The sequence below is a fragment of the Condylura cristata genome, unplaced genomic scaffold, assembly GCF_000260355.1.
Source record: "Condylura cristata isolate star-nosed mole 26May11 unplaced genomic scaffold, ConCri1.0 scaffold00026, whole genome shotgun sequence".
In the NCBI taxonomy this organism is placed as follows: Eukaryota; Metazoa; Chordata; class Mammalia; order Eulipotyphla; family Talpidae; genus Condylura; species Condylura cristata.
This window is the reverse complement of record NW_004567127.1, coordinates 6,125,083-6,144,602: the sequence shown is the minus strand read 5'-3', so window position 1 is coordinate 6,144,602 and position 19,520 is coordinate 6,125,083. Positions and strand designations below refer to the sequence as shown.

The window sequence follows — 19,520 nt, the reverse complement described above, 5'->3', positions numbered from 1 at the left end:
GCGGGTGGGAATCGAACTCATGCGGAAGCGGCTTTAGATTCTCAGTACTGTGCTTTAACCTGCTGCGCCACCAGGGAGGGCCTGTGTTTGCTTTTATGCCCAAGACCTTCAGCTAAAATCATTCTCAAAATTCTCTGAGACCTTGGCAGTAAAAATGAGGCTAGAATAACCCAAAAAGTCTCATCATGGCTCAACTGTGATTTCATTTTATAATTATCACTCTCTAATTCATCACACAAACCTCTACAGCATAAGAACAGGACTTATGCTTGCACTTTCTCTCACTCCTATTGTTTCTAAATTTACTTGAAAATTGTATGCAATAGGTAAGTCAAGAAATAAATTTTCTAAGTAAAAGTATCTCAATTAATTTTCCCTTACTCACAGGAGATTTTCAGGGGCACATCTGGCACTCCAATTTAGTTGTCACCAAATTGACATTCTACATAAGAAATTCTGCAACTAATCTGAGGTTCCTTGCCCAAAATCAAACATGAAAAACATATGAACAAAATGTTAAGCTTAAAATTTACCTCTGTTCCAGAGTATTTATTGCTGATTATTTCCAACTGTCTCTTAAATAGCTCTAACACAGCTTTGTAGACCAGCTCGTACTGTTCCTAAAGAGCATCACAAATGAAAAGAGAGAGAGAGTTTGGTGAATTTTACACATCCAGATTTCAGGAATGAGACACCAACCAAATCCTTAGTATAGAAGACCTAAAAATACCAGTAACAATAGTTTAATGACAGTGCCTTCTGTTTGGGTAAACCACTGCAGATTTCAAAGAACTTTTAGGCTACCAGAAACAGCTAAATATTTAACTTACCTCAACTAGTGTACAAGGGCCTCATGACCTACTGTTTGTTTTTTTTTTTTTTTAAGATTTATTGTTTATGCATACAGAACCGGGGTACAGGCCAGAAGTATTGGAGGGTGAGAGGATTCACCAGAAACAGAGTTGGGAGCTTTACTGAAATATATTGTTGAGGGGAGCAGCGGGCAGGTCAAGAGAGGTCTGCCATGCCATGTGGGCCAGCTCCCTGGCCGGGGATCGAACTCAATCTGCAGTGGCTGTAGACAGTGGCATAGTACTGGGCTTTAACCCCTTGTGCCACCAGGGAGGACCCCTGGACTCCTGCTTTTGTGTTCTAACCCCACTTTCTTATCTTCCCGCATTCCACCACCCTTCTGCTTTCCTTGCTAATATTTTAAATTTTTTATTTCATGCTGAACACAAGTTTTTTTTTTTAAGTCACCTTCATCTTATCTGGAAAAAAAGAAAGCAGATAGGTTGTAGCTGGTAGGTAGATAGCTTTGATATTTATTGTTTAATTTGACCCTCACAGTTGATCTAGCAAGTAACTAGATCATTATTCCTGTTTACAACTTGTCCAAGGTCATACAGAAATGATTTTTACAGGACTTGGGTTAGAACCTGGGTCTTTTGCCTTAGTGTACTTAGATCAAGATGCTGAAATTATTCCCTAGCAGAGATATAAAAAAAAAAATAGAATGCATAGAAATCAATGCAGAAATGAGGCTGCTAGCGGGGGAAAGTGGAGCCATAGTATTTATTTTTAAGATTTATTTATTTATGCATCCAGATCTACAGTACAGGCCAGAGTGCCAGGGGCAGTGAGAGGATTCGCCAGAGACAGAGCGGGGAGCAGAACAGGCCGATAGAAGAAGTACACTGCTGAGGGGAGGAGCGGGCAGGTCAGGAGAGGTCTCCCGAGTCTTGTGGGTCAGCTCCAGGGTCGGGGATCAAACTCGCACTAAGCGGTTGCCGCCAGCTTGCAGTGCTGCGTCCTAACCAGTTGCGCCACCAGGGAGGTGGGGAGCCATAGTATTAAGGGCTAAATATGGATAGTGGGGCAGGGGTGGAGGGGTGTGGTGATGTGTATCTGAGGAGCTGTGAACCTATTCCTCTGATTCATATACAATGACGTCAGCTGGTGTTACCACCAAACCAGAAAAACAAATTAAAAAGAAAAAAAAGTCTGTATCACCCAGTACAGGGGTTGGTACATGCTTGAATTTTTTATTTTTTTACGAATTGACTTTTTAAAATTAATGTATTTTTAATTGAGGTAGTCACTCTTTAGTTTTTTTTTAAGAAGAAAATCAGACAGGAAGTACTCAGCTGGTGACAATGCTATTTCCTGGTTTGAACAGTGTCAGAAAAACACCTGCTCGGTGTTCCTCAGTGATGTCAGCATGTGCAGTCTAACTTCCAGTTGTTTCCATGATCTTCCAAGTCTTAATTAAAATTCAGCCTGCCGTGAAGATTTTCTGAAATGGAGTGTAGTTTTCTTTATAGATTCAGCATTAGAACTGGTTACTATACAACTATACAACTAGGTTGTCAATTTCTTGGAAACTTTAGACATTACATGGACCAGCCTTCGTTAAGTGTGAAAGCATTAAACCAGCCCATGCCCTCATTTCACACAAACTTTCCCCCTCATAGGCAGAATATAGAAAACACCTACAGAGGATACATGAAAAAAAAAGTTGTATTTTTCCACTAGCTATTAGTGGAAAAACCTGTGTGGGCCAAACAAAACACTTTTTCTATAATAGCTCTTCATTTTTTCCCTTTAACTCACAAATCTGAGATGAAAATATCTGCACTCCCACTGTCAATTGTTTTACTCTGATTCTATGTACAAGTTCATTTCTAAGTGATGTAAACACATTCAGAACTTGAAAAAGTAACTCACAAATTATACAAAGTGCCTGTTACATAATAAATATCAATAAATGTTTAATGAATGAATGAGTGGAAGCCAGAAACTATTATAAAGATAGGGATCATTTTCAAATGTGAGTTAAATTATTGGTGTAGAAATATGGGTGAAATTAATATTAACAACAATGAGAGATTTGGGCTGGGAATGTTTCACCTGGGAGGTAGAACTTGAGCTGGAAAGAAAAGAAGGCAGAAAAAAAGCATTCTTAATGAGTAAACAAGTATGAACAACCTGGAGTGGGTTAGAATATTGTGTTACACATATAATCATACAGACAGTATTATTATAATCACAATGTTTTATGTTTGCATACAGTAAGGACCAGGAAAGACAATAGAAAATTATTAATAGGGCCCTCCCTGGTGGTGCAGTGGGTTAAAGCGAAGTACTATGAAGCTATCCACAGCCACTGCAGCCTGAGTTTGATCCCAGGCCAGGGAGCTGACCCACAGGGCGCAGCAGACCTCTCCTGTCTCTCCCGTTGCTCCAGACCTCTCCTGTCTCTCCCGTTGCTCCCCTCAGCATTGTCTTTCAGTCAATCTGCCTTTCTGCTCCACACTCTGTCTCTGATGAATGCTCTCATCCTCCTCCCACCTCCAGCTTGTACCCTGGTTCTTGTACACTTAAATAAATAAATCTTTAAAACAGAAAATTATTAACAGTGGTGACCTCTTTGGTGAACAGATCATGGTTGATTTGTTTCTCAGTATTTCTTAAGATGAGTATATAAAACGTATTCTCAAGACTCTCTGATCACATCCTGAAAAAGATATTGCAAATCTCTGATTATAGAAGTGAATTTACTACTAAAAATTTAAAGTTAATCTGATCCTTCTATTTATTTTTAATAAGTCAAGCAACCTATTGCGTTTTCTCAACATCCTTTATAAGAAATATTTTATTGGTTTATTATACTTTCTGAAATGACAGAAAGTCAAGGAATAAAGGGAATTTGACCCAAGGCAAAGAAGACAGGAAAAATATTGGCATATTTAGAGTTAGGGGACAATTGGATAAATGAACTTAATAGCAAATTGGCTTGTCAGCTAAGCTGTGCAGTATGGTAGCTAGTTCTGGATGCCTTAGTATTAAGCAGAGAGCTACAGCAAGACCCTCATTATGGTCCATTTGACGTAATTCTCACCTGAGTTTGAACAAATGAAGGCCTCTGTGTTCGCATTTCCTGGATCAAACTAAAAACATTGAAGTTCTCTGGAATTATCTATCAAACAGAAAGAAGAATTATCTTATTCCTTTAATCCTTTCTTTGTTAATAAATATTTGCCACTGCCTTGCAATAACATCAGAAAAAAATTCATTGTTCAACCAATGCAGTTTCTTATCACTTGTTTCATCATTTTAGGGCATGGGTTTTCCCACGGGAAGGATTAAAGAAACTCTGCAGGATGATTGCCCATGGAAAGATTGATCCCATGTCTGAGGTTAAAGATAAAATGAGGGAAAAGTCTCAGTAGATGAGCAAGAAAGAGAGTTTTATGAAATAAAAATTGGTAGATAGGTCTAAAACCCACTTTTTAAACTTCCTGTTTTAGACTAGCCTGTTAAAAATGATTGAGCTATTTTCAATAGTTGAGATATGGAAACAACCCAAATGCTCCCAAAACAGATGAATGGGTCAAAAAGTTGTGGTATAGTATACATAATGGAATACGAGTTAGCAATCAAAAAGTAAACTCATGTTATTTGCAGCAACAGGGATGGAGCTGGAAGGGATCATGTTAAGCAGAAAAAAGTTAGAAGGAAAAAGATAACATGAGATGCTTTCACTTATATGTGTGTGGAGTCTAGAGAGAATGAATGAAGGGTCAGAAAAAATACAAAAATTGCACCATCGATCTGAGGCAACTGCAAGGGAAGAGGAGGGATTAGGGTCAAAACAGGGGAGAGCATAAGCAACGATGGTGACGGTTCATGGGTGCTGTGGTGGTGGGAGAACTATGGGACTACATCTGAGGAGAGAAATCAAATACTGTCCAAACATTCACAACTATGTAAAAAAAAAAAAAAACAGATTTAATGATAAAAAATAAAGTGATTGCTCTCTTTCCCTGCTGGCACACAGAGACAGAGGCTTGGGTGCATTTGAGATTCTGCCCCACCTGCAGCCCACTGCCATGGGTAAGAAAGGCCTTGCTGCTAGACGTGGGGTACATGCTAATACCATGGGGTCAGAGGTACTGGGGACCTCCTCAGGACACCCAGCATGTGGATTCTAAAAAATCACCAAAGCCTTAAGCACATGCCCAACAGATGTCTGTGTGATGTGCTGTGCGTGTCACCCTGGTGACGTCCTTTGTGCTGACACCAGACCAACCTAAGGTTGATGATGACAAGAAGCCAGGGGACTGAGCAGGCCTCTGCGAAACTGATAGAGGAGGAAAATGTGCAATGATTGATTGCAGTTGTGCTAAAGGCTATGGCAGAGGCTCAGGTGAAGATTGTCAGGGAGGAAGACCGTGTAAGAAATGGACAAAAAAAAAATGTTATTATTGTTCCTTAAAAAAAAAAAAAGCTTGATGGATTGAATGCAAAGTTTAATTGCAACTTGAGTCCATTGACTAAAGCAATTGCAGAAAAGGGATTTATAGAATTACCCGTTTTAGGTAATTTACCCTTTTTAAACACTGGCTCTCAAGCTACCTGACGAGCTTGCTGGCTCCCTTCCCCGGCGTTGCTGCTGTAGCCCGCCCGAGGTGGGGCCCAAGACTCTGCACTGCTAAAACAGTCTCAGGGGACGCTTGATGCTGTTTGGCTGGGAACCTCACTTTGAGAACCATCAACGTAATTTCTAATTTAACCCCCGACAAAGAAGGTCTACAAGAAAATGTTCTAGAAACGATGAATTATGGAGACAGAGGTTTTGAAGAACCAACAATTCTTAAGTCTGATGGCTGCAGGATAAGTAAGTGGGAAGGACCCTCGGAGAGACACTCACCCCATCTTTTAGCAACATCCACGCATAGTCAATGGCACAGAGAACACCTGTCCTTCCACAGCCGGCACTAAAATGAAAGACCACAGGTGAGTGCATCACGGCAGACAGCAGACCTTTGCAACTGTGCTATTGCACCAGCAGATTTGAGGAAGAAAGCTGGAAACAACAAAACTCCCTAACCCTACCACTTCCCCGAACACACTTGTCGGTTGCTACATGGTACAATGAACCTCAGGACAGGGACTAGAAACTAGGATCTGTGAGAGTTTCTCTCAGTGAGAGTTTCTCCAGCCAGACTGCTTCCCAGTCTTTTCAGAAAATCCATTCATTTAATAAATAAATTATTTAATAAAGAACATTATTGTTGAATTTACTATAGTCTGTTTCTGTGATTCACCCTTGGTTTCCTCTCACCCTTATTTCTAAACTTCATTCCTGGCAGAGAAGGGTATTGGCACGGGTGGTTTGGTGGGGAGGGGAATAGAACATGGAAGCAGACAGAAGAGCCAAATTGAAAGCTCCAAATTAAAGTTAAATATGTGCATATATAGCAAGGGGGAAAAGCAAATGAACTTCATGCCTTCCTGATCAAATGGAAGAGATGAAGCCAGAACCAGGGACATGCCTCCCGTGCGCCCACACCACTTTCAGTTCCAACAGCCAGTCTTCCTGTCATGCGCAGACAGGGACACTGGGGTGTACGGGCAGAAGGTTCACCCCACGGCACCCCACCTGCAGTGAATGCACACGGGGACACTGTCGTCCTCTTGCAAGCCGCGCACATCCCAGATGAGCTCAAGAATAGGGTCGATGGAGGCCGGCACGTCATGGTCTGGCCAGTTCTTGTAATGAAACTGGTAGATGGTTCGAGTCTCCTATGAATAGCCGGGGCAAAAGGTGAGTTCAGGGCTAGGGCCTGCCTCAATCTGTTTTAGGATTACTCTGACTTACTCAGTAGAATCCACAGCAGGTCAGCAATGTATGCTGCTCTCTTTCCTATAGACTCCTGGTGCCTTCTAAGAACAATTAAACATGATTTCGGGTCTCTTACTATTGGCCCACTCACAGGAGGAGGTCAGGATGAAGACAGTCCAGCCCAGAGCTGGGTCACTGGCATGCTGCTACCTTACGTCCCTCTGTCTTAGAGACTGGGCAGCCTCAGCTCTCACACTGGCCTCTACGCACTATACAATCTCTATTCACCCTATGCCTACTGTCACTTTATAGTGTGCCATGGTGTTGTCTCTTTTGTGTACAGGCTTTATTCTGAACATCAAGGCTCCCCTATCCTTAATTTATTATGTCCAGCCTGAGTCACATTTGTATTTGCCTGCCTGACCTCTGTAGGCTTTTCAGTTTATCTCACCTGTTCCATACTTACGCTTTTGAACTTGGCTTTGAGAGTCCTGATGATGTAATCAGATTTTCTTTTTTCAGCCTCCTAAGAAGTAGATTAAACAGTAGTTATTTCAAAGGCCAACATGACAGGACTGTTCTCTGTAGAGTAGACCCTGCAGAGTTTGCTCAGTCCAGTGGGGCCAGGGGTGATACTTACACAGCTTATGGAGAAAGGCCCCACTTGTAGTGGTGTTTCTCCTGGCTCAGCCCAGTAGCGCTCGCACTTTTTCTGCGGTACAAAGCAGAATGCAGTGATTTCCCTCCATACATTCTAGTTTCTTTTAGGTAGCAAGAGCCACTTCCTCATTCAGAAGCAAATTTAGCTCTGCATTCTTCATCTTACATTAAGCACTTGTAACCCTGCGGAAAGCTAACACCTCAACGTTTCCCCTCAGAGACTCCCCTGAGGATGGGAAAGCTAACATTTAGGGATATATAGGTTAAGGACTTCCTAGAGGTCTGAAAACGTAAAACTAGAGACCTTTGGCACTTTCAGTATTTCAAAAGCATCAACAGAAATCATGTCTGGTGCATGAGCTAACAGAGATACTAACACCCTTGTCAACTTAGAATAGAGGGAGACAGGTTAGAAGGTTGCTGCTTAATAAGACTGTAAAAGGAGCTGTGTATCTAATTTTTAATTTAAAAAAATTTGTGTAGAAGAACTGGGGTGTATGCTAGAGGTGCAGGGGATGAGGATAGAGTGAAATGATTCACTAGCGACAGAGTTGGGAGCAGAAGAGTCAGCTTTACTTAACTACACTGCTAAGGTGAGCAGCAGGCGAGACAGGAGAGGTCTGCTGTGCCATGTGGGTCAGCTTGCTGGGCATCAAACTCAGGCCATAGTGCTGCTGGAGCTGAGACTAAACCCCCAGGCTACCAGGGAGGCCCCTAATTTTTAATTTTCTAATAGCCACATTCAAAAATGAAAAAGGTTAAAGCTATCTTACTTGGCCCTCCCTGGTGGCACAGCAGGTGAAAGCGCAACACAAGAATCAAAAGCCACTTCCGCATGAGTTCGATCCCTGCCTGCCCTGGGTGACCACATGGTGCAGCAGACCTCTCCTGTCTCGCCCGCTGCTCCCCTCAGCAGTGTACTTCGTCGATCTGCCTGTTCGGTCCCCCACTCTGTCTCTGGTGAAGCCTCTCACTGCCCCTGCAACTCTGGCCTGTACCCCAGTTCTGTATGAGTAAATAAAAAACAAAAACAAAAAAACTATCTTACTTAACCCAAAATGTCAAAAAAAGTCGGTAGTTAGTTGATATTTTTAAACTACATCTTCAAAATCTGCTATGTATTTTGCACTTACAGTACCTCTCAATTAGTATGCTCACTTTTTATTGGAAATCTGTTATTTCCATTTAGATTTCATACAATTTATAGTTGAAAACAACATACCCAAGTTGTTCCAAATGTATAAATAACATTTTCCAAGGACTGAATTGCATATCAGTTTTTGCATTTCAATGCACTAAAACGGAGTAAAATAACTGAGCGCCAGCCTGAGCCAGCCACACAGCGGAGCTCAGTAGACATGTGTGGCCGAGGGCCCCTGAAGTCCAGGTCCGCTGCTGTAACAGCTTAATGACGTCTGATTCTTAAGCATGGAAAAGAGAATGTTTTAACATTTTCAAATCTATTCCTTATTTTTACTTTAAACCATGGAATCCACCAGGAAAATGAACCAAAAGTGAAAGTAGGGGTAAAAAAATCCGTGAGAGTCAGCTGCTATTCCCAAACTGAAAAAGGAAAAGAAAAATAATTTTTTTGTAGGTAACTGTTTCTGTAAATTGTGCTGTCTTGTTCCCTCCTTCTTTCCTTTACAGTTAAGTAAGCTAGAAGGCAACTCACCTTCCCCATCTCAAACTCCATGCACGCCATCACAATGATCTGGGGAGAAAACGGAGACACAAGACCCACAGTCGTTAGAGGGGTTAATCTGAAGGGCTTGGGGGTCAGGATGGACTCTGCTTGGGCTTTGGGTTTTTTTTTTTTTTTGCTTTTTTAGTAAAAAAGGTATCCTACTAAATTATAAAGGTTGTTCCTTCCCTTCCCTCTTCTCTGTCCTACTTCCTTTTTCTCTATTCAAATCAGTAAATTCTTGTTAACAAATGAGCCTGTCAAGATGAAAATTTCCATTTCCTTGAACAAGAATGATATGATACTTTTGACTAACGTGTCAGAATGCTGAAGGTCTAGAAACTGGCCAAAAAAAAAAAAAAACACCGATTTTAATGCAGAGGAAGTAGTCTCAGTCACATACACTAACACCCTACTTCCACTTAGAGAAGTAGAGAGGAGAGTAACAAAAGCAATTCTGCACTTACCAGGACACTATATTCCCAAATCATCCTCCAGAAGTCCAGGACAGTTGTAGGCAAAGGTCCCTGAGTGGCAATATAAGCTTTGGGTCCATAAACTCCCTAAAAGAGAACGAGAATCACACAAGATGACTACAAATAATATCCTCTTCTTGTCTATTATCTCCCCTCTTTTTAAAGAAATCTTGGAGAAATAGAGAATAAGGAGAGCACCTTAATGAAGTTGGCATTGATGTAGTTGGAGTCCTCATCAGAGGGGATCAGGGACAGCTCTACCCGGCTGTGATCATCTATAATACAAAGGACATACTTAAGAGGGGGGGTCTTCAGCAGGTCGATTGTAAGCAAAGACTGGCAGGAAAACTGAGCAGTGGGTTCGGACGGGTGAGTATTCTTACAGAGTCATCCATAGCACAAACTAATGTGTCAAATTCAAGGTTTGGAACAGCAAACAAAGGACAAAAAAAAAAAAAAAAGGATGAGACTGAACTTAGAAGAAAGTACAAGTTTACAGGGAGTAATGAAACTTACAAGGTAAGATATCCTTATATCTGTTTTTCTTGAGATTCTTGGGTCTCTCCGCAACAGTTGTCGGGTAGGTTTTGTCTACCTTATACTTGGTTGATTGTCTTTTCAGCTTCTGTAATAAGATTCCAAGAATAATTAAATCTCCCTAGAAAGAGCTAAGAAGTAGCTGCAGTGACCCCTTCTCCATGGCCAGGCATCCCCTTTCTGCCCTCCCAGTAACCTCTGCGGTTAGGACCCCCAGGGCAGAGCCCCAGGGCAGGACAGCAGAACTGGATGACATTTAGAGAAGTGAAATTAGCTGAGCCACAAATAGCTAAAACTTTGAGGTGAAACTGGTGAATATTTTAAAAACCAGTATCTTCTGAAAACAAATCACCACAGTCTTCATCTCCACCCAAAGAGTCAGATATTAAAAGTTGAATTCACTTTCTTTGCAAGGGTATTTTAAATAAAAACGAAGCTTTCTTTAGCTGAATAAAACTTCTCTCTATCTAATAAAATGTCAAGTTTTCAAAAACTGGCATTTTAAATATGCCCTAAACGTCAAACCAATATCTCAGTCACTCATTTCAAGTAGTGTATCTGCTGATAGAACACAGTCTGGGGGCAGGGTGGGGAAGGGGAAAGGCAGGCAGGAGCAAGTGAAAGGTTCCTCAGAAGAGTGGGGTAATCATTATAGTGATTTTCTTTTCCACAGTTATACCATAGACCTGAATTTCAGGACAGAGAAAATGGTAGTCCCTCATTAGCAATTTCTTGGTAATCAATTTTGTCCCAAATTTTGTTTAACTTCCTCAACTGATTCAAAGAAACCACATTTCATAGATGTGCACTTTATGGCCCCTTAGTTAATTTGAGAAAGATGAGGGAAAAGGACACGCCTGGTGGCTGATAAGTATTGGTTGGACTGAACTACAGAAAATAGTTTTTATTATTTGCCCTATGTTGAGTTCATCACACGAAGACCATTAATGACTTCCTATGGGTCAAATGCATCAGCATCCTTCCCTTTTAACTTCCTTCTTGCTGTTTCCTCCTCCCTTGACCCTTACTAGTCTAGGTTACCTTCTTCTCTAACTTCTCTTTCACACTTCTTGCTCTTAAGATCTCATGGCTCTGGCTCCCTGCCCATTTCTATGTTCTAATTGTTTAATACCCAAAAGGTTCAAGGTAAAATCTTCATCTCTTTTCTTCTCTTACTATATGTATTTGCTGAAAGATATCATATGCTCTGACTGAAAGCATACCCAGTGGTTTTTAATTAATTTAAAATGAGTTTTAATTTCCTCTCCTATTGGATAACTCAGGTTTCTAAACTGAGACTCAATTGCTAAATTACAATCCTGAATTCCCAGTCATGTCCTAGGTGTTGCCACTTGGACACATTACTATAGCTGCAAACTCAGCATTCTTAAAATCCAAAGTTATTATTGCCCACTGTCGCTGCTGATGGCACTAGCTTTTTTAAAAAAAAATAATATAATAGTTTATTTTTACATCATATGTGCATTTTTTTCATCTCCCCGTGGGCTTCCCATCACCAAATCACCCATGTGTGATGACACTAGCTTTATCCCATGCCCCCATTCTCTGGAAATGGAATCACTTTGGCTCCCACCTTCCCACAGTGTCCACCTCCAACTCAAGGAAGGTTAAGTTTCTTCGCAGGCAAAATCTTGCATCCTCCACCTTCCTTCCTACGCCTGCTACAGAAATCTTAATTCAGGCTCTTTCCCTCCCTTCCACCTTGAGCTGTCACAGTTACTTCTTAACTCGTCTTCACACTCTTCTTCCATTCAAATCTATCAGGCATGACTATGCCCAATTCATCTTACCAAGATGCAACTTTTGCCTTACCTCATGCTCAAAACAACTTCAGTGGATTCCCTAAAAAAATTCAAACTCCTTAGTCAGGTTCTTAAGAGCCTATTTAAACTACTTAGTTGGGCCTTAACTTCCCCATATTTTCCATCTCCAAGTATGAGGCTTCTAAAGATAACTTGAAGTTTCATTCAAGTTTGTACAAATGGTTCATTCAAAGTTTCATTCAAGTTGCACAAATGGATCACTGAAAATTCTTTGCAATTATGACTTTTCCTCCTCGTACATCTGTACCCAATACTGCGTTTGCATTTCTCAATCATGATTATGGTCTCTTGGATAAACTTACAAAAATTAAATAAAAAAATAGACAAAGAACTTTTCTCAAAGGACTAGAAAAAGAAAAGAGGACTGAATTATTGTTAGCTGCTTATATTTCACATAATATTTTCACATAATTAGGACCTATGTCTATCTGGAGATGTTTACTTAAGGACACTTAACTAAGTCTCAAACAAAAAAGAGGCAATGAGGGCCTCCCTGGTTGTGCAAAGGGTTAAAGCACAGCACAATGAAGCTGTCGGCAGCCCCCAGTTTGATTCCCCAGCCAGGGAGCTGACTCACATGGCACAGCAGGCTCCCTTGTCTCCCCGCTGCCCCCCTCACCAGTGTATTTTAGCCAATCCACCTGTTCTCTCCCCACTCTGCTTCTGCTGAATCCTCTCACCACCCCACACCTCTGGCCTGTACCCCAGTTCTGTATGCATACATGCATGAGTAAATCTTTTTTTTTTTTTTTAAAGAGAGTGTAATAAAGTGAGAGTCTAAAGTAAGGTATAATGGCAGAGAAAAAAAGAGTAGAAATTGGTTACATCTAAATACTTCGTCAGCTTTCACAATGCGCTCAAGATAGCTTGATAACTGAGTGAGTCTACAGGGAGAAAGATACAGTTGATGTCATGAGATGATTGTTAGGTGGAAATTAAGAAACATAAAATTATCAAATAGCTAAAGTCTAACTATATTTACACCAAATAACAAATCAATCATCATTATTATAACAACTCATTGTATAAGAATGTAAACTTCTTCCAGTGAGAGATGACAAATGGGATCACCACGCCTGCGTGGTTGCTGGACCACAAGCGTTAGCACTGAGCGTTCAAGTGGCCATCTTTCCCCCTAGAGTTAGATCAGACACAGGCAGACCGGGAAAAGTGGGTCTCCTTGTGCTCATAAATCCTAGCTTTTTACTATGGTTTGAATTTGTGTGTGATTTCAGAATTGGATTTAGTAGAAAAGATGATACATTGATAATAGTACAGTTTATTTATTTATTTGTTTAAAGATTTATTTATTGATGCATACAGAGCTGGGGTACAGGCCAGAGGTGTGGGGGTGGTGAGAGGCTTCACCACAGACAGAGTGGGGAGCAGAACGGGCTGACTGACGAAGTACACTGCTGAGGAGAGCAGCAGGCGGGTCAGGAGAGGTCTGCTGCGCCATGTGGGTCACCCCCAGGGCAGGGATCGCACTCGTGCTGAAGTGGCTGTAGCTGCTTAGTGCTGTGCTTTAAGCTGCTATGCCACCAAGGAGGACCCATGGTACAGTTTATTTTTACATCAAGATAGACACCAGTGGGCCAGTTTGGGAACTGAACTCTCATGGCACAGACACATGAGAGACCATAAAGTGAGTCCATTCAAGTTGTTCCTCCTTTTCAACTCTCTCCACTCTTACGTACTTTCAGAATAATCATTTTCAGGTTGCTGTTGATTCCTGGGCTGCTGAAAGATTTTAAATCCCAGAACTATTCCTTCTAGATTTTTCCAGAACTGTCCCTAGTGCATGCTCCCTGGTACTCTGTTTTTATTTGTTCATTTTGCTTTGTTTGTCCCCTTCCGGGGAGAATACTATTAAAAAAAAAAAAAAACTCACACCTTGTAAAATAACCTCAAGTAACCAGGTTATATGTCACTGAGAAAAGTTGTGCGTATGGGTCACACGCCTGTTAGCGGCCTTAACTGCCACCTTCAACAATGAAACCGAACAGCTTATTCCCTGCTCTCGTCTTCATCCGGACTCATCTGTCTGGATGACAATGGGAAAGTCTCTTAGCAAAACATCACATAGGAAATGCCTATAAAATGTTAATTCGGGCAGGCTAAAAGCTTTTTTTTTTTCCCCAGATAGCTTGCCTTTTTCACGTTAGCACTTTTTAATGGAAGTCGTATATACAATCACTGTATGCCTGCATCTCCTCAACTGTTTCTTCCTTGTATTTGCCCTTTTCTTTTCCTACTAGGTGAGGTTTGGCTTTGTGTGCTGGGATCTTTTTGTGGTCTTGGTCCAGTTTCGGCCCAGTAGTGACCGGCTCTGGGTAAATGCCCACCTCCCGCTGAGCTCGGCCGGTGGAGATGGCATGTGTCTTCCTGTGACCTGCACTGTCTTGCCAATTTGCTGCTCTTTGTCATGTCCTCACACAACCTGACTTCATCATCCTTGAGAATGTGCACGGGTGCAGTATCGTCATGTTATCCCGGCTCATTGGAAAGAGGAGATGTAATCTTTCTACAAACGTGGGAAATTATGCCAAAATGCCTTTGACAGTGCTTGCCGAAGTCGCAGAAGGACTGAACTTCATTTTGGCTGGCAGCCCTTCGGGGTGGCCATAAAAGGAGGAGGCAGCTACCTCACTTTGAGATCAGATCACTATACTGCCTCCTGTTTTCATTCGCTTTTTCTCTTTGCTAGGCCCTCTAGGTTCAAACACCCCAACAGAGAGCAAAACAGCAGATTTAGAGCAGATGAACTAACCAACTCCACCAGAAAAGGAGAAATTCTGAAAGTGGGAAGCAGAATAGTATTAAAGAACAAGGCAGGGCTACGGGTGTGGTTTGAAGTTGGGGAAGAAAAGGTAGGTCAAAAGGGAAAGTATTTCTCTGCCACAGGGCAGGAGATCTGAGCTCCTTAGAGGAGGCAGCAGCAGGAGAAATCAAGAGAGTGATTGAGAGAATAAAGACAGAGGCCAGCATCCCTCTTGTTCTGAGAGGCTGGGATGTATGAGAACCCAGATTCTGTTCTCATACATTAAGCTAATCATAAGTTCCTTTGGTCTGGAGGTTCTACTACCCCTTTCGTTTAGGGCAGCAAAACAGAACTGAAGTCCTCAGGGCTGAGTCATTTGCAAGTTCTTCTCATTGACTAGTAAAGGAATTACGGTAAATCCTAACTTAACTATCTCAGATAGGTTCTTGGAAACTACAAGTTGAAGTGAAATAACAAAGAATGCAGGTCCTTGACTAACATCATTTTTCCAACTTTGAGTTGTTTTATTCTCATCAGTGTTATCATGCAGTGTGTGATGACCCACTAAACTAATCAGTGAGTGACGGTCACTCCTGAAAGAGAAGAAAAAGTGAGCACAAGACCACACGTCTTTGCACTGGGGACTGTGGTACTGCACAGGAGACAAGCGTAAGTTACAGTCCAGGGTAGAAAAATCAAACATGGAGCTTCCCTACGACCCAGCAATCCCACTCCTAGGTATCTACCCAAAAGACACAAAAACACTGATTCAAAAAGATACCTGCACCCCCATGTTTATTGCTAATTTACAATTGAAAAATCAAACATGGCTCCTCCGTGCTAGGGGAAAAGGGACATCAAGAGGTAGCTCAATACCTTACAGCAGTAGGTCAAGTGAATTCCCAACATCCACCAGAATGGAGAAAGCATGATTGCAAAGAAACAGAATTAGGAGCTCAGGCCTGCGAGTCCAGTTAACAAAAGCAACTCCTTGTAAGGCTGGGGGACAAGACTGAATCGGTAAGAACGTGATCATCTCCAACTACCAGACAAACTTACAGGGCTTGGGTGGCCGCATTAAGTGTGTGGGAGAGGAAGCAATGGTTAACCTGGGGTGAATAAACCAAGAAATTCAACTTCATATACATAAAATGTGAGGAAATGACAAGAAATGCATCACAGATGTTATTTGAATAATTGAAAATAATGGAACTGATTGGTCTGTAGTGAAAGATGGGGTGATAGAGTTAGGAGAATTAGCTTTAGAGAAAATGGGATGTGTTTATTCTAGTGATAGTTGCAAACAATTGCACCTTAACGTAGCAAAAGTCAAGTGAGAAAATGACTCACATTAGTGAGTAATTGGAATTGAACTGATGTTTGTCCACTCACTGTGCATAGCTCCTGTATTCAGGAAGCTTGGCTAATATTGTTAACTATAAATAAATATAGAACTAAGATAAAACTGTATATTTCTACAGAAAAATATATCCAGATCTTCCCTGGGCTATGTATGGATAAGTCTCCAGAATTTACTTTAGTACCAACCTGACATCTGGTGTATCATAAACCAATATTAGCACCTCATCTTCAAACTGAGTACTTTCAGGGCTTAGTGACTCCTTCATATTTAAAAAAAAAAATCTTCAGAATCGTAAATACAGTATTTACCTTTTCTACAAAAATACCTCTTTTCCAAGAAACATAAGCTTCACTTTTTTTTCTCTTTACTAGTTAAATGGAATCTAATGGCACTAAAGGAATATTTCAAATGTAGATTTTTTAAAATAAAAAATAATGCCTATTCACTGGGAAAAAATTAGCATACAGGGATGCAAAATAAGATGACAAAAATCACCTATAATCCCGTTACCCCAAGATTATCATTCTCAGCATTTTATGTTACCTTTTCATTTTTTATATGAGTGTGATAAAGATGTGTCACACTGTATATAAGATTTTATAACTTACTCTTTAAATTTTCTTTTCTTTATTTACTTTCTTCATTATATTACTTTTACTTAAGGTAATAATTTTTAATTGAGGTAACAGTTTACAGTGTATATGGTGCCGGGGTATAGATTCATACTTTCTCAGATTATAACTTGCTCTTTTTGATTTATCAATGAATTTTCTTCTATATTTTATTATTTTTAAAAGATTGATTTTATTTATGTATACAAGAACTGGGATGTAGGCCAGAGGTGGGAATGGTGGTGAGAAGATTCATCAGAGATGGAGTGGAGAGAAGACCACGCAGATCTACTGAAACACTACTGAGTGGAGCAGCAGGGAGACAGGAGAGGTCTGCTGTACCGTGTGGGTCAGCAACCTGACTGGGATTTGATTGCTTGATAGCACTGAGACTTTTACCTCTGAGCCATCATGAAGGCCCTCTTCTATATTATTTTTAGTGGTGGCAGATTATCCCATTGCATAGGGTACAACATAAGTCACTTAACGTGTCCCTTTCTATTTTTTTTAAGATTTATTTATTTGTGCATACAGAACTGGGGTACAGGCCAGAGGCTCAGGGACGGCGAGATGCTTCACCAGAGACAGAGCGGGGAGCAGAACAGGCAGATCGACGAAGTACACTGCTGAGGGGAGAAGCGGGCAGGTCAGGAGAGGTCTGCTGCGCCATGTGCGTCACCTCTGAGTTGATCTTGTGCAGAAGTGGCTTTAGCTTCCTGGTGCTGTGCTTTAACCCGCTGTGCCACCAGGGAGGGCCCCTTTCTATTATTTTAATGTAAGTTACAGCCAATCCTTTTATACAATACTATATAAATCTATATAAATATCTTTATTTCCTTCAGAGGATGCCTTGGGGTGGTCAAACCTACTTTAAGGGTTTTTGGTCCATTTTATCAAATACATATATCAGAAATAGTATAAAGGTTACAAGAACACATAAGACTGCATGTTTCTGAACTCTGACTAACACCAGGATTCTAGTGTTTTAAATATGGGTCCATAGAAATAGGTAAAGACCTGGTATTACAGGTCATTTGGTAAATTGTATTTCTATCTGAAATATCTTGATTCTAAAATGTTTGAGAAGATACATCATCAGCAAATTACTCTATATATTTGAAGCAGTTTTCATATTTCTGCATTCCCATAGTCTTTCTATAAATACACATAGACATCCAAGGAGCTCATATTTGCATATTCAGCATAATATTTGACATTGACTAGGCTCTTACATTTTACACACAATTCATACTTGCTTCCTAAATGAAGATGCTGAACTGCCTCCAATGTAGAAAAGAGAAAGTACATCTAAAGAATTTTGAGAATAAAGACATGCCGCTAAGTGACCAGCATACACTATCTAACCAAGCCTAAACCTATACTTAAAATAATGTCTGAGATATATATATATCTCAGAGAGAGAGAGAGAGAGAGGTCATACAAGCACAATCCGTTGCTGCAATTGGCCAGAAGGATTACCTACTTCCTTGCAAATCGCAATCTACCTGATAACGAATGCACTAATGGCAGATGATGGCCTTCCTTATTCTTGGGAGAAGGAAAGACAGTAGACGCTTGTTAATGTGTCCTGGTGCTGTCCAGACAAGAGTGGTGGCCAAAGCCTGAGGATTCAAACCAGGAGATGAGGCCCTGACGCTATCACTGTGAAGGCCCCTGAAATCACCCTGCTCATCAAGCAACTTTTGATGATAATGGGTTCTCATTCTCCAAACTAGAGAACATGCTTGCCAGCAAATTGACTTCTACTTTATCTGGCAGGGATTTTTCTCCCTGAAAAATTAATAAATAGGCATTTTTTCCCCTGGCAAATTTCTGTTGCATTTGCCAGTTACTGATCAACCCTGGGCCTACTGACAAAATTAAATTTTCAGACCAGCAAAGCTAAAGTCAAGAACCTGGATGTGGTGATCCAAAATAGACAGGCGCCCTAAGTGTTGACCTCACTCAGTGCGCACTGTGGCCACACAACTATCACACATGCTGAGCTTTGACAGAATTCACAAAGATGACTGGAAAAAAAATAAGATACAGCTACTGGCAACAGAATGGATGGATTTTATAATCATAAGATAGAGGGAGGAAGGAAGACAAAAATAGAAATCATTTACACAGAGTTCAAAAACAGGTAAAATGAATTCCTGTAGCATAGTGAGACAGATCACTAATATGTACATATGTCTATGTCTATGTATGTGTGTGTGTGTGTGTGTGTGCGTGTGTGTTGAAACTATGCAGAAATACAAAGAAAGAATAATCTCAGGGTAGTGTTTAACCGTGGTCTGGTGAGGTTTAGGGGAAGTTGTGATGCAGAAAGTCACCCAAGCGATTTCTAGGGTAATATTCTACTTTTGATTTGAGTGTTGCTTTTGTGGTGCCTGCTTTATTACTAATTGTTAAGTTGTATGTGTGAATTTGTCTGTAGGTTATAGTACACAATGTTTTTTTAAGTTTAAAGTCTTAAGAGGGCTCTCCCTGGTAGCCCAATGGGTTAAAGCACAGCACTATGAAGCTTGCCACCACTGCTTAAGCACAGGTTCGATCCCTGGTCAGACAAGAGAGGTGACCCACATGGCGCGGCAGACCTCTCCTGTCTCGCCCACTGCTCCCCTCAGCAGTGTACTTCTTTGATCTTCCTGTTCTGCTCCCCGCTCTGTCTCTGGTGAATCCTCTCACTGCCCCTGCACCTTTGGCCTGTACCCCAGTTCTGTATGTATAAATTAATAAATCTTTTTTTTAAGATTTTTTTTACTTATGCATACAGAACTGGGGTACAGGTCAGAGGTTCAGGGGCAGTGAAAGGATTCACCAAAGGCAGAGTGGGGAGTAGAACAGGCTGATGGACGAAGTACACTGCTGAGGGGAGCAGCGGGCGAGACAGGAGAGGTCTGCCACGCTATGTGGTCACCTCTGGGGCAGGGATTGAACTCATGTTTAA

General features: G+C 41.1%; 1 protein-coding gene across 4 annotated transcripts in view; it reads right to left on the bottom strand.

Annotated features, from left to right (window-relative positions):
* The window catches only part of PTPN22 (protein tyrosine phosphatase, non-receptor type 22 (lymphoid)), a 46,315-nt gene that overhangs the window by 18,938 nt on the left and 7,857 nt on the right, over positions 1-19,520 (bottom strand). For all 4 annotated transcript variants that reach the window (XR_001145806.1, XR_001145805.1, XM_012729976.1 and 1 more), the window contains exons 3-12: positions 9,965-10,073; positions 9,647-9,723; positions 9,440-9,535; positions 8,964-9,002; positions 7,269-7,340; positions 7,095-7,154; positions 6,446-6,588; positions 5,714-5,780; positions 3,902-3,979; positions 534-620 (exon numbers count right to left, since the gene is read on the bottom strand). Coding sequence is in view for 2 of the 4 variants with exons in the window: in XM_012729976.1 (XP_012585430.1) it covers positions 534-620; positions 3,902-3,979; positions 5,714-5,780; positions 6,446-6,588; positions 7,095-7,154; positions 7,269-7,340; positions 8,964-9,002; positions 9,440-9,535; positions 9,647-9,723; positions 9,965-10,073 (828 nt within the window). In the remaining 2 variants the exon portion in view is untranslated. The remainder of the gene's footprint in view (positions 1-533; positions 621-3,901; positions 3,980-5,713; positions 5,781-6,445; positions 6,589-7,094; positions 7,155-7,268; positions 7,341-8,963; positions 9,003-9,439; positions 9,536-9,646; positions 9,724-9,964; positions 10,074-19,520) is intronic.